A 14,330-nucleotide genomic window follows, 5' to 3' on the forward strand; every position below is an offset into this window, starting at 1 on the left:
TGGTGTGGGGTGGCATTTCTTTGGGGGGCCGCACAGCCCTCCATGTGCTCGCCAGAGGAAGCCTGACTGCCATTAGGTACCGAGATGAGATCCTCAGACCCCTTGTGAGACCATATGCTGGTGCGGTTGGCCCTGGGTTCCTCCTAATGCAAGACAATGCTCGACCTCATGTGGCTGGAGTGTGTCAGCAGTTCCTGCAAGAGGAAGGCATTGATGCTATGGACTGGCCCGCCTGTTCCACAGACCTGAATCCAATTGAGCACATCTGGGACATCATGTCTCGCTCCGTCCACCAACGCCACGTTGCACCACAGACTGTCCAGGAGTTGGTTGATGCTTTAGTCCAGGTCTGGGAGGAGATCCCTCAGGAGACCATCCGCCACCTCATTAGGAGCATGCCCAGGCATTGTAGGGAGGTCATACAGGCAGGTGGAGGCCACACACACTACTGGGCCTTATTTTGACTTGTTTTAAGGACATTACATCAAAGTTGGATCAGCCTATAGTGTGGTTTTCCACTTTAATTTTGAGTGTGACTCCAAATCCAGACCTCCGTTGGTTGATACATTTGATTTCCATTGATAATTTTTGTGTGATTTTGTTGTCAGCACATTCAACTATGTAAAGAAAAAAGTATTTAATAAGAATATTTAATTCATTCAGATCTAGGATGTGTTATTTTAGTGTTCCCTTTATTTTTTTGAGCAGTGTATATACACTCCCATTCAAAAGTTTGGGATCACTTAGAAATGTCCTTGTTTTTGAAAGAAAAGCACATTTTTTGAAGGCCAGTACCCCAGAGTCGCCTCTTCACTGTTGATGTTGAGACTGGTGTTTTGCGAGTACTATTTAATAAATCTGCCAGTTGAGGACTTGTGAGGCATCTGTTTCTCAAATTAGACACTCTAGTGTACTTGTCTTCTTGCTCAGTTGTGCACCGGGGCCTCCCACTCCTCTTTCTATTTTGGTTAGGGCCAGTTTGCTCTGTTCTGTGAAGGGAGTAGTAAACAGCGTTGTATGAGATCTTCAGTTTCTTGGGAATTTCTCACATGGAATAGCCTTCATTTCTCAGAACAAGAATAGACTGACGAGTTTCAGAAGCCTGTAATCAAACCCACAAATGCTGATGCTCCAGGTGCTCAACTAGTCTAAAGAAGGCCAGTTTTAATGCCTCTTTAATCAGAACAGTTGTCAGCTGTGCTAACATAATTGCAAAATTGCAAAATAGTTTTCTAATGATCAATTAGCCTTTTAATAAAATTAACTTGGATTAGCTAACACAACGTGCCATTGGAATACAGGAGTGATGGTTGCTGATAATGGGCCTCTGTACGCCTATGTAGATATTCCATAAAAAATCAGCTGTTTCCAGCTACAATAGTCATTCACAACATTTATCTACACTGTAATTCTGATCAATTTGCTGTTATTTTAAATGGAAAAAAAATGTGCTATTATTGAAAAATTAAGTGACCCCAAACTTTTGAACAGTAGTGTATATATATTGACAAAGTTTTTGTGAAGATGCGGAGAGGTATGTATGTTATAAAAACATGTTCTGCGTTATTGGCACAAAGATCAACTGTACTATTTGTTCAGGCTTGGGTCTTGTCCCATCTTGATTACTGTCCGGTAATATGGTCAAGTGCAGTAAAGAAAGACTTAGCAAAGCTGCAGCTGGCTCGAAACAAAGCAGCACGCCTTGAACCTTAACTTCACACAAAGAACTAACATCAACAGCATGCATGATAGTCTGTCATGGTTGAGGGTTGAGAAGAAATTGACTACTTCTCTTCTAGTCATTTTAATAAACATTTGTGTGTTGGAAATGCCTAAACACTTGTATAATCTATTTGCATACACTTCAAAACAGACATATATACCCCAACAGACACACCACTATGGGTTATCTTCACAGTACCCAAATCAAAAACAGATTTAATCCGTTGCTCAGTTATGTATAGAGCCATGTCATCGTGGGATGTTTTAAAAACATATTCTATCACAGCGCCTCTCCTCTTTCTAAAAATCTTATTTAACTGTACTGTATATAAGAATATGAATATTTGAATAGTATTTCTGTTTTCTCTTGGTGTCTTTCCTATATATACAGTGCCTGTCTCAGCCTCCAGTATTTATGCTGCAGTAGTTTATGTGTCGGGGGGCTAGGGTCAGTTTGTTATATCTGGAGTACTTCTCCTGTCCTATTCGGTGTCCTGTGTGAATTTAAGTGTGCTCTCTCTAATTCTTTCTTTCTCTCTCTCGGAGGACCTGAGCCCTAGGACCATGCCTCAGGACTACCTGACATGATGACTCCTTGCTGTCCCCAGTCCACCTGCCCGTGATGCTGCTCCAGTCCAGAAGAGGACTGGCCACCCCACATAGCCTGGTTCCTCTCTAGGTTTCTTCCTAGGTTTTGGCCTTTCTAGGGAGTTTTTCCTAGCCACCGTGCTTCTACACCTGCATTGCTTGCTGTTTGGGGTTTTAGGCTGGGTTTCTGTACAGCACTTTGGGATATCAGCTGATGTACGAAGGGCTATATAAATAAATTTGAATTTAATTTAATTTAATTGGCATCAAGAAAGTATTCGGACCCCTTGACTTTTTCCACATTTTGTTACATTACATCCTTAGTCTAAAATTATATATATTTTTAAACATCCTCATCAATCTACACGCAATACACCTTCATGCATTTTTGCAAATGTATAACAAACAAAAATAGGATGCAGACCCTTTGCTATGAGCCTCGAAATTGAGCTCAGGTGCATCTTGTTTCCATTGATCATCCTTGAGATGTTTCTACAACTTGATTGAAGGCCACCATTGGTAAATTTAATTGATTGGACCTGATTTGAAAAGGCAACACATGAGTTTGGAGGAATTGTCCGTAGAGCTCCGAGACAGGAAGGGTACCAAAATATTTCTGTAGCATTGAAGTTCCCCAAGGTCACAGTGGCCTTCATCATTCTTAAATGGAAGAAGTTTAGAACCACCATGACTCTTCCTAGAGCTGGCCGCCCAGCCAAACTGAGCAATCGGGGGGAAAAGGCCTTGGTCAGGGATGTGACCAAGAACCCAATGGTCATTCTGATAGAGCTCTAGAGTTCCTTTGTATTGATGGGAGACCCTTCCAGAAGGACAACCATCTCTGCAGCGCTCCACCAATCAGGCCTTTATGGTAGAGTGGCCAGACAGCAGCCACTCCTCAGTAAAAAGCACATGACAGCCCGCTTGGAGGAAACCTGGCACCATCCCTACGGTGAAGCATTGTGGTGGCAGCATCATGCTGTGGAGATATTTTTCAGCGGCAAGAGACTGGGAGACTAGTCAGGATCAAGACAAAGATAAACTGAGAAAAGTACAGAGATCCTTGATGAAAACCTGCTCCAGAGCACTCAGGACTCAAACTGGGGCGAAGATTCACCTTCCAACAGGACAATGACTCTAAGCACACAGCCAAGTCACGCTTTGGGACAAGTCTCTGAATGTCCTTGAGTGGCCCAGCCAGAGCCTGGACTTGAACCTGATCTAACATCTCTGGAGAGACCTGAAAATAGCTGTGCCGCAATGCTCCCCATCCAACCTGACAGAGCTTGAGAGGATCTCCACTAGAGAATAATTGGAGAAACTCCCCAAATACAGGTGTGCCAAGCTTGTAGCGTCATACCCAAGAAGACTCAATAATGTAATTGCTGCCAAAGGTGCTTCAACAAAGTACTGAGTAAAGGGTCTGAATATTTCAATTTTTTATTTTTAATAAATTAGCAAAAAATTCTAAAAACCTATTTTTGCTTTGTCATTATGGCGTATTGTGTGTAGATTGATGAGCGGAAAAAATAATTGAATCAATTTCAGAATAAGGCTGTAATGTAACAATGTGGGAAAGGTCAAGGGGTCTGAACACTTTCAGAAGGCACTTAATTCTTACGTTTTCATTTTTTTTTGTTGAATGTAATAACTAGTTCTTGTCTATTACAGTTCTGTACTTTGTCATGTATTTGTATGTTTTATGTGGACCCCAGGCAGAGTAGCTGATGCATGTGCAGTAGCTAATCGGGATCCTAATAAACTAATCATGTAATGTATTACTAGTTAGTTCGTTTGTAGTTAATTCTGTTGTATTTGGATGCAGTAGGAAACTAGATGAGGTGAACTGAGGAAAGAATGAGTGTGAAAAGGCAGAGTAGATGATATGGTGATGGTTGGTGTGATGGCCGGGGGGCTCTAGCGACTCCTTGTGGCAGGCTGGGCGCCTGCAGGCTGACCTCGGTTGTCAGTTGAGCAGTGTTTCCTCCGACACATTGGTGCAGGTGACTTCCGGGTTAAGCGGGCGGGTGTTAAGAAGCACAGTTTGGTGGGTCATGTTTCGGAGGACGCTTGACTTGACCTTCACCTCTCCAGAGCCCGTTGTGGAGTTGGATCGATGATACAAGATCGTAATTTGATATCACGAAAATGGGGAGAAAAAGGGGGGTAAACAAAAAAAATGATAAGCATTGTCTGTACAGTAAAATGCTGTAAATGACGTCAAGAGCTCAGGCTCTGTGCTTCACAGCGCTGGATGGGTTTTGAATGACAGCTGTTCTGAACTTGAGCACCACACGCGACAAGAAGTTGCCCCCATCCCTCCCTCTAATTGGGCAACTTTTGCAGATGTTTTGATTTCTGAGGGAAATGCTGTAAATTAAGAGGTCTCAATGTATTCTGAAAGATGAGACGTTGAGGATTATAATAAATACTGCTTTGATGTCATACTTGCAAGTCAAAAACCTGTGAGTCCAGACGTGCTCTTCACATTTCCATGTCATCAAATTAATGTCATAAACACTGTGAACATTTATGATCACTATGTTTGATGTACATTTACTAGATGACATGGCATCATACCCTGGGTTGTTCTGAACAGAATGAGTCTGTCTATTGTGAAGAAAATTTGTCACGAAACACACACCTGAATGCACCCGACTCCTTTCTATATCTATACAATTACAGCCCGTTTCTCTGAATTGCCCTGTGAAACCTTAACACTAAGATTGTACCTCATGTTGGCAATAGAACAAGCTTTCAAATTATGATTACCTGACCCAGACTGAAATTTATAATGGGCTGTTTTTGGATAGTGTAAACAACAGTAATTGTGTGATGTCGGGGATGCAGGGCTGTGTTCAAAACAACTACAAGACTGTTTGCTCTAGTTCCTCAATGGCACAGCTCGGAGCTCAAAAAAGCACCTGATAGTTGAAGACTTTGTGTCGTGAAATTACTTAGGAACTGTGCACACTTTGGAGAGGTGTCACCAGTTAGTCCTCACTTAAACCCTTGTCATTTTCTGGTCTTATGTTGCACTTACCCCACATTTTCCAGGAATAGTCTTATCATATTAATGAATGTATCCAGAGTATTTTCAGATTTCATTATCAACAAATGCGGTGAAAAGTGCAGTAAATGTAAAAATAGTGATTTTGGGATTCACTCTTGTATCACGTGAAATGTTGTGTCCTCAACTTTGGTCTGATAATGTTCCTATCAGCACCTAACTGTTCCCATTTTAATTGCTACCATGTTTATGCATATGCTTTTCATATGTATTCTGTAAGAAACACCTCCCTGATCGAGGCTCCAGTCAAGGATCCAGTCTGCAGCCCAGACCCTTCTCTTCACAGTCTTAGTGCAGGGATGAAGCAGGGCCTGGGTCTGATAGAGATAGACCCTCCTGTTCCTATGATACAAACACCACAGTATCCATGATGAACAGAGCAGGTCACCCTGGGCTTCAGCCTTCACAGAGAGTGGTGGGAGACCCTCCTGGCGGAAGTCTATCTCCTTCAGGATCTCATCTGGTGACTGGGTTCATAGAAAGCCTGGACCTGGGTCCAATACAGACAGGGTCAGGATGGACATTCACCACAAGAGGTACCTAGCCTATAACACATCACACAATCCCAACAACACCCACACAATGACTAGAGGTCAAGGAGGGAGCTCAAAGACTAACCACCTGAGGGTGGCTCCTGCTTCTACCTCCTCTGACGTCATTGGGTCACAACGTGGGAAGCCGGGCATTAGGACGGATGCTGACAAGCCGTACGCCTGCCCCACATGTGGGAAGCGCTTCACTGAGGTGACTTATGTGACGAGGCACCAGACCGTTCTCACCAAGGAGAGGCCCTTCAAGTGCAAACTGTGTTACAAGAGCTTCTCCTTCCTGAGTAACCTTATCAGACATAGGAGTGGTCACAACGGGGAGAAATCATAGCAGTGTGGCTTAAGATGTAAACAGGAGATATCTGGGAACCATTCTTTAGCTGATATATTATAGTTATCATGTTTAGTGTCTTAGGGTTAGAGTTTTTTTGAGGGATTACTAAGTCCCTCAGTTGAGCATCTTTCTCACTTGAAACAGACTTATTTTTTAGTGTGCTGGCATACACAAGATATTGTCATTGAAGTGTAACTATATTCCCCCTCTGAATTGGTCTGTTCTATTCATAAAAAATATACTGTCCCTCTTTTGTATAACACCCCCTTCCCCCAAGAAAACATTAGCAGTGGTGAGGTAGACCAGAATTAAGTGGTAGACTTACAATATTTGCCTTGTGAAGCCTACCGGAATAGATTTTGGACTGGTGGGATTTTTTGCGTGCATCCTCCACCCAGAGGAAGCGGATGCTTCGCTGCTCAGGGCTCAACCTCTGTCATGCTTTGCTCTCTGGAACAGGAAGCCGCTCAAAGGGGTGATCAGTGGGGTAGTGTTGCGTGTAGAGGTGGATCTAAGGAAAATATATATTTGTGGAGTTTGTGACGCCCGCTATTTGGTGAGACGTACTGTAGACCCGGTGGCAATGGTGAGACTGAGAATATCGTCTGTCTTGTTGAGCTTTGACAGAGTTTCTACCTGACAAGGTCAGGTTAGGTTGTATTTGCTATTCTATGAGGGCCTATGTTCCCAGCCCGCTACGGTGCTTTAGGTGCCAAGGATTCAAACATGTTGCATCAGTGTGTAGAAGGGATATCACACAATGTGAGAAATGTGTAGGAGGGAATAGTCATAAGGAGTGTACAGTTGGGATAGAGAAAGCATTGTATGTCAACTGTGGGGGCGCTCATGCAGCTGGGGATCCGAAAGCGCCCTCAGAGACAGGTTGAGATTGCCAGAGTTTGAGTTGGGAGGAAAGTTTCCTATGCTGAGGCAGGGAAGAGAGTAGAGGTGAGTGATTTGACTGGGAGCCCCTAGTGAGTAGGCCTAAAGGGAGAGCTCCAGAGAGTATGACATTTTGTCAGGTTGGATTTCCTGTTTTATAGCCATGGTGATCAACCACACTGCACTGATGGAGTAGAATTCACAGAAGATAGATGTGGTAGTTGCAGCAGCAGAGAAATATTTGGGTGTGAGAGATTTTAGTGCAGAAAATGTACAGGGAGTTTTGAGAGAAGGGGTTCCATCCTCCAAGGCTGATGGCCAGATGTAGGATCTCTTAGGGCCAAAGTAGTTTGATGGGGTGGTGGGTTTTTGGGGAGAGTGGGTCGGTGTAGGGTTAGATGGTGGTGCAATTTAGAGGTCCTGAACAGTCATTTTGAAACATATTTTTTAACTAACTACCAGGAAGTTAGAAAAGACAGGTTGGGTTTTGGCACCAGTGGAGTAGCTATATAGCAATATAAACCACGCTCCTCTGCAAACATGCCTTTTCTGGTGTTGGTTACACAGTGGTCCTTATTTAAATTAGATAAGAGAATATCATGTTGTATGAAAATGAGAGTTAAGGTGATGTTACCTTACCCCTTAATAATGAATCCAAGTGTTTGACATGGGGGGGGGGGACCAGTAATTTATGATAAAACTTTATAAATGTAGAAGCAACAGTGACCTTGATGATTTTCCCATTACTTTTTTTTTTTTTACCAAAAAGGTGCAATCCATCCTCCGAGCTGCGAAACGCAGCAATAAGCAACACGGCGTCTAGTCTGCTGGAAAGCCACACGAAGAAGACACCAACTAATAACATCCTTTCTCAGTATGTACGGAAGTAAACTATGACCAAGAACAATTTACACATGAGCGTTTTTTCATTGTTATTTGGACATTTATAAATACCATGGAACTCAAAATATGGCTCATTTAACTGCGCAGCATCACATCCCCCATCTATTATTGAATTCGCATTAGAGACAGGACTTGGTTGCTAGACGTTATCTTGGTATCGCTAGCTGCTAACAATGGCTAACTGTATGGTTTTTCACACTCAAATAGCCTCCATCATGGAGGTGTTAGCAAATACAGCCGTGTCAGAGATCTGTAAACTCGTAGACGACGACTATGCAGTGTTTCGTTTGGAAATAACTCAAAGCCAGAAAGAAAACAGAGGATTGCGGAGGAAACTACTGGAAATGAAGGTGTCACGGGAGCGCGCAGAGAGAACAATGCGAGAGCGCGTCCTCGCCAGTCGTCCCAGTAGTGTCAAGATCCTCGACCGATACAGAGGAATTGCAAGAGGTACATTTTGTAGGAGGCTGCGGAGCAGGTCGCCGTTCATATATAGCTCAGTGCCTGTTGCCCCGTTTCCCTCTGCACGTGTTCAGATGTGTAACCCAGAATTGGGTCTTGGTCAGTTTTTGGATAGAATGCAATAATTCTCCTGATTACTTAGCCAGCTTGCGCAAAGACACAATATCATATTGTAATTTACTGTATTTCTTATTATTTACTAATTGAAAACAATGTGATCAATAAATTAATAGTATATCAAGTAGTTATGAGAAGTGTAACCTTGCCAATTCTAGACAACATCAATAGTGTACAATATACCGTTGAACATTAACAGTAGCTAACCGAACCACCTCTTTTACTCCAATCGCTCTCTCGGGTGAAGGACATCTCACTGGAGGCCACAGGAACTTTGTGAAGCCAGCGGGGCACAATACATGGAGAGATGACCAACCAATCACTCTTGATGAGGGGAGTGGAATCTCAACCCAGCATGTTATCATGATCGAGGTTAGTGTAACAGTGTTGCATTGAAAATTACAATTACTTTGTAACTCAAATGTGGCCTGTATTTCAGAATGTGTGAATGAATTTCAGAATGACCAATCAAATTTGATAGATTGATCTATCCTTGCTAGGTGCCCCGCTAACGCCTTCTCTCGTTTGGTATTATGCCCATTATCTCAACACCTTCCTTTTCATATAGAATTAGCTTGAGCACTTCATACCATTTTAATACCACAGTGAATATACCTATTTACATTATCAACACTTTTTCCCTTTCTTGCCCTAGTTTGGTGCAGTGGTAGCATATTGGGCAATTCTGGAAGGTTGAGCACCTCTGGGAGACTCAGGACCTCTCCTTCCTCTTCCACGTCCTCTTGAAATTGTGGAGGCACGGTCGGCAGAGAACTGCCCTGGTGGGGTCTTCCCCATCTCCTCATTATGTGTCCTGCCCACACCATCCAGAGGATATTCACATTCTTCCCATGTAGACCTCTGCACAAGTCTGGTTCATCCTTGGGAGCAATTTACAAACGCTTGAAGGTACCACGTTCATCTGTGCAAGTATAAACACCATGGGACCACGCAGCTGTCATACCGCTCTGGAAGGAGACGCGTTCTGTCCCCTAGAGATGAATGTACTTTGGTACGAAAAGTGCAAATCAATCCCAGAACAACAGCAAAGGACCTTGTGAAGATGCTGGAGGAAACGGGTACAAAAGTATCTATATTCACAGTAAAACGAGTCCTATATCGACATAACCTGAAGGCCGCTCGGCAAGGAAGAAGCCACTACTCCAAAACCACCATAAAAAAGCTTGACTACGGTTCGCAACTGTACATGGGGACAAAGATCATACTTTTTGGAGAAATGTCCTCTGGTCTGATGAAACAAAAATAGAACTGTTTGGCCATAATGACCGTCATTATATTTGGAGGAAAAGGGGGGAGGGGTCCAAATGGACAATGACCCCAAGCATACTTCCAAAGTTGTGGCAAAATGGCTTAAGGACAACAAAGTCAAGGTATTGGAGTGGCCATCACAAAGCCCTGACCTCAATCCTATAGAAAATTTGTGGGCAGAACTGAAAAAGCGTGTGCGAGCAAGAAGGCCTACAAACCTGACTCAGTTATACCAGCTCTGTTAGGAGGAATGTGCCAAAATTCACCCAACTTATTGTGGGAAGCTTGTGGAAGGCTATCCAAAATGTTTGACCCAAGTTAAACAATTTAAAGGCAATGCTACCAAATACTAAATTGAGTGTATGTAAACTTCTGACCCACTGGGAATGTTTATTTTTTTAAATTTATTTTATTTCACCTTTATTTAACCAGGTAGGTTAGTTGAGAACAAGTTCTCATTTGCAACTGCGACCTGGCCAAGATAAAGCATAGCAGTGTGAGCAGACAACACAGAGTTACACATGGAGTAAACAATTAACAAGTCAATAACACAGTAGGAAAAAGGGGGAGTCTATATACATTGTGTGCAAAAGGCATGAGGTAGGCGAATAATTATAATTTTGCAGATTAACACTGGAGTGATAAATGATCAGATGGTCATGTACAGGTAGAGATATTGGTGTGCAAAAGAGCAGAAAAGTAAATAAATAAAAACAGTATGGGGATGAGGTAGGTGAAAATGGGTGGGCTATTTACCAATAGACTATGTACAGCTGCATCGATCGGTTAGCTGCTCAGATAGCAGATGTTTGAATAGTTGAAGTTGGTGAGTGACCAGTGAACTGAGATAAGGCGGAGCTTTACCTAGCATGGACTTGTAGATGACCTTGAGCCAGCGCGTCTGGCGACGAATATGTAGCGAGGGCCAGCCGACTAGAGCGTACAAGTCGCAGTGGTGGGTGGTATAAGGTGCTTTAGTGACAAAACGGATGGCACTGTGATAAACTGCATCCAGTTTGCTGAGTAAAGTGTTGGAAGCAATTTTGTAGATGACATCGTCGAGGATCGGTAGGATAGTCAGTTTTACTAGGGTAAGTTTGGCGGCGTGAGTGAAGGAGGCTTTGTTGCGGAATAGAAAGCCGACTCTTGATTTGATTTTAGATTGGAGATGTTTGATATGAGTCTGGAAGGAGAGTTTGCAGTCTAGCCAGACACCTAGGTACTTATAGATGTCCACATATTCAAGGTTGGAACCATCCAGGGTGGTGATGCTGGTCGGGCGTGCGGGTGCAGGCAGCGAACGGTTGAAAAGCATGCATTTGGTTTTACTAGCGTTTAAGAGCAGTTGGAGGCCACGGAAGGAGTGTTGTATGGCATTGAAGCTCGTTTGAATCTGATGAAATAAATAAAAGCTGAAATCATTCTCTACTTTTAATCTGACATTTCACATTCTTAAAATAAAGTGGTGATCCTAACTGACCTAAGACAGGTAATTTTAAATGTCAGAGTTTAAATGTATTTGGCTAAGGTGTATGTAAACTTCCGACTTCAACTGTATATGTGAATAACTCACATCAGAGTGTTTAAATAAGTTCCAATCATAATCCTTTACTCGGGTGTTACACGTTGCAGGTCACAACATCCTAATCAGACACTCATAATGCACCTGTTTATCTATCCTAGATATGTGCCCCACTAGCACCATCTCTGGGTTGGTATTATGACTATTATCTCAACACCTACGACAATGTTATCCAATTCAACTCATGTACCGGTAATAACCACCTCTCTTCTTGTCAGTCTGCAGATGGAGAGGCTGCAGGTACTGGAGGATCGTGTCTGGTCAAGCAGGAGAGGACTGAAGGAGACGACCCACAACACAGCAGAGAAATCCAGACTGTAGACACGGGGCACCATTCCACCACCGCTATGCCCCAGCCCAGGACCAGACGCAGCATCACGGCAGTCAGTGGAATGCAGAACGCCGTCCTCAAGTCCGAGACAGACAAAGAGACTTTAACTGTAACCAAAAGGCTTTTACACACAGGATCTGACTACAGGTCAGACCCACAGAGACTGAGGCTGGGGCCACTGGGCTGTCCTGCTGTTCCTGGCTCAGAGTACTTACCATTATTTCGTCAGAGCCAGATGACGGATCATTCCTGTGGAGATGGTGATCGTGACCCGTTAGACACAGGCAGTGATGATCCGTCTTGTTCTTACTCTACAGAGCTGGACCCAGGCAACATGCCCTTGGGTTTAGAGACACAGACTGATATGTCTAGAGGGGACTGGAACCGGTACAGTAGTAGTGTATACTTCGAAGGGTGCCTAGATAAGAAAGGGCAGGGTCTAGTCGTAGATGAATTGAAAGTGGAGGGCGACACTCCTCCCACACGGAATGGAGATCTTCACCTTGGAGACGGACACTCACAGGGCAGAGATTTCTTAGATTACAGGCAAAGCTTAGAGACAAATCCAAATGTCACAAACCACTGCACTTTACACACATTCAGGGATGGCGACCCAGTATCCACGTCAATGGGACCTTCCGACCCACACGGCTCAAATGACAGGGCTAGAGCCCAGGCTCAGGGAGGGGAAGCAACATCAGGCAATAGTAAAGATAAACGGTTCCTCTGCATGTTCTGTAACAAAGGCTTCAGCTGCCTCCAGAAGGTGGAGATCCACCAGAGGGTCCACACAGGGGAGAAACCATTCAGCTGTACCCAGTGTCAGATGCGTTTTGCCCAGACTGGTGACCTAAAAAGGCATCAGAGGGTCCACACGGGGGAGAAACCATTCAGCTGCCACCTGTGCCGGGCTAGTTTCTCCCACTCCTCCAGCCTGAAAAGGCACCAGAGGGTCCACACAGGGGAGAAACCCTACAGTTGCCCCCAGTGTGAGAAGAGGTTCTCCCACCAGCACCATTTGAAGATGCACCTGAAAGTCCACACGGGAGCGAGGTCGTTTGCCTGTACACACTGCGGGAAAAGTTTCTCAGAGAGGAGCTACCTCAGAATACACCAGCAGAAAAAACATTCCATTCTATAACATAGAAAGTAACCATTATGCTCAAAGTTTAGATCAAACCTTGCAAAGATTAATTTATTGTTGTCAGCAGAAAAAAAACAGATGCATTTGGTATAACAAGAGTTACAGATTTCAGTGTTGAATATTCCTGAGAAGAATATTGCATCTAGACAGTGTGTGATATATAATATATGCAGTGCCTTCGGGAAGTATTGAGACGCCTTGACTTTTTCCACATTTTTTTACATTACGGCTTTATTCTAAAATGGATTAAATTAAACAAATCCTCAGCAATCTACACACAACAACCCATAATGCGAAGATAGGTTTTTAGACATTTTTGCAAATGTATTACAAATAAAAAACACCCTATTTGCATACAGTACTAGTCAAGTTTGGACACCTACTAATTCAAGGGTTTTTCTTTATTTTTACTATTTTCTACATTGTAGAATAATAATGAAGACATTAAATTATGAAATAACACATGGAATCATGTAGTAACCAAAAAAGTGTTAAACAAAGATTCTTCAAAGTAGAGACCCTTTGCCTTGGTGACAGCTTTGCACACACTTGGCATTCTCTCAACCAGCTTCACCTGGAATGCTTTTCCAACAGTCTTGAAGATGTTCCCATAAATGCTGAGCACTTGTTGGCTGCGGAGGCAGGGACTGGGAGACAAGTCAGGAAAAATGAACGGAGCAAAGTACAAACAGATCCTTGATGAAAACCTGCTCCAGAGCGCTCGGGACCTCAAACTGGGGCGAAGGTGCACCCTCCAACAGGTCAATGACCCTATGCACACAGCCAAGACAATGCAGGAGTGGATTTGGGACAAGTCTCAAAATGTCCTTGAGTGGCCCAGCCAGAGCCTGGACTTGAACCCGGTCAAGCATTTCTGGAGAGACCTGAAAATAGCTGTGCATCAATGCTCCCCATCCAACCTGACAGAGCTTGAGAGGATCTGCAGAAAAGAATGGGAGAAACTTCCCAAATACATGTGTGCCATGCTTGTAGTGTCATACCCAGGAAGACTCAAGGCTGTAATTGCTGCTAAAGGTGCATCAAAAAAGTACTGAGTAAAGGGTCTGAACACTTATGTAAATTTGATATTTCAGTTTTGTTTTTGTAATAAATTAGCAAACATTTCTAAACCTGTTTTTGCTTTCTTATTATGGGGTATTGAGTGTAGATTGAATTTTTGAATAAGGCTGTAACATAAAAAATGTGAAAAAAGTCAAGGGGTCTGAAGACTTTCCAAAGGGACTGTAAAGCCTAAAGTTTGTTGAATATTGTGTTTGTACTGTAAGCTCTACAATGTTCACAAATGCCTGTTTCATTACTTCCATTCAACTATTGTTTTGACATTTTTTAATAAGAAAATTAAGGCAATTTATCAAGT

The 14,330-nt window shown here is 43.2% G+C and overlaps 1 protein-coding gene across 1 annotated transcript; it reads left to right on the forward strand.

The window, feature by feature from the left end:
- The first annotated feature begins 8,007 nt into the window (after positions 1–8,007).
- Positions 8,008–13,244, forward strand: LOC124019099 (zinc finger protein 16-like). Its single transcript, XM_046334468.1, has 3 exons — positions 8,008–8,497; positions 8,874–8,998; positions 11,696–13,244. Exons 1-3 carry the CDS (start codon positions 8,221–8,223, stop codon positions 12,947–12,949), a joined length of 1,656 nt encoding a protein of 551 aa, XP_046190424.1. The 5' UTR covers positions 8,008–8,220; the 3' UTR covers positions 12,950–13,244.
- Positions 13,245–14,330: the final 1,086 nt, after the last annotated feature.

Source organism: Oncorhynchus gorbuscha, unplaced genomic scaffold (genome assembly GCF_021184085.1).
Source record: "Oncorhynchus gorbuscha isolate QuinsamMale2020 ecotype Even-year unplaced genomic scaffold, OgorEven_v1.0 Un_scaffold_7:::fragment_2:::debris, whole genome shotgun sequence".
Lineage (NCBI taxonomy): Eukaryota > Metazoa > Chordata > Actinopteri > Salmoniformes > Salmonidae > Oncorhynchus > Oncorhynchus gorbuscha.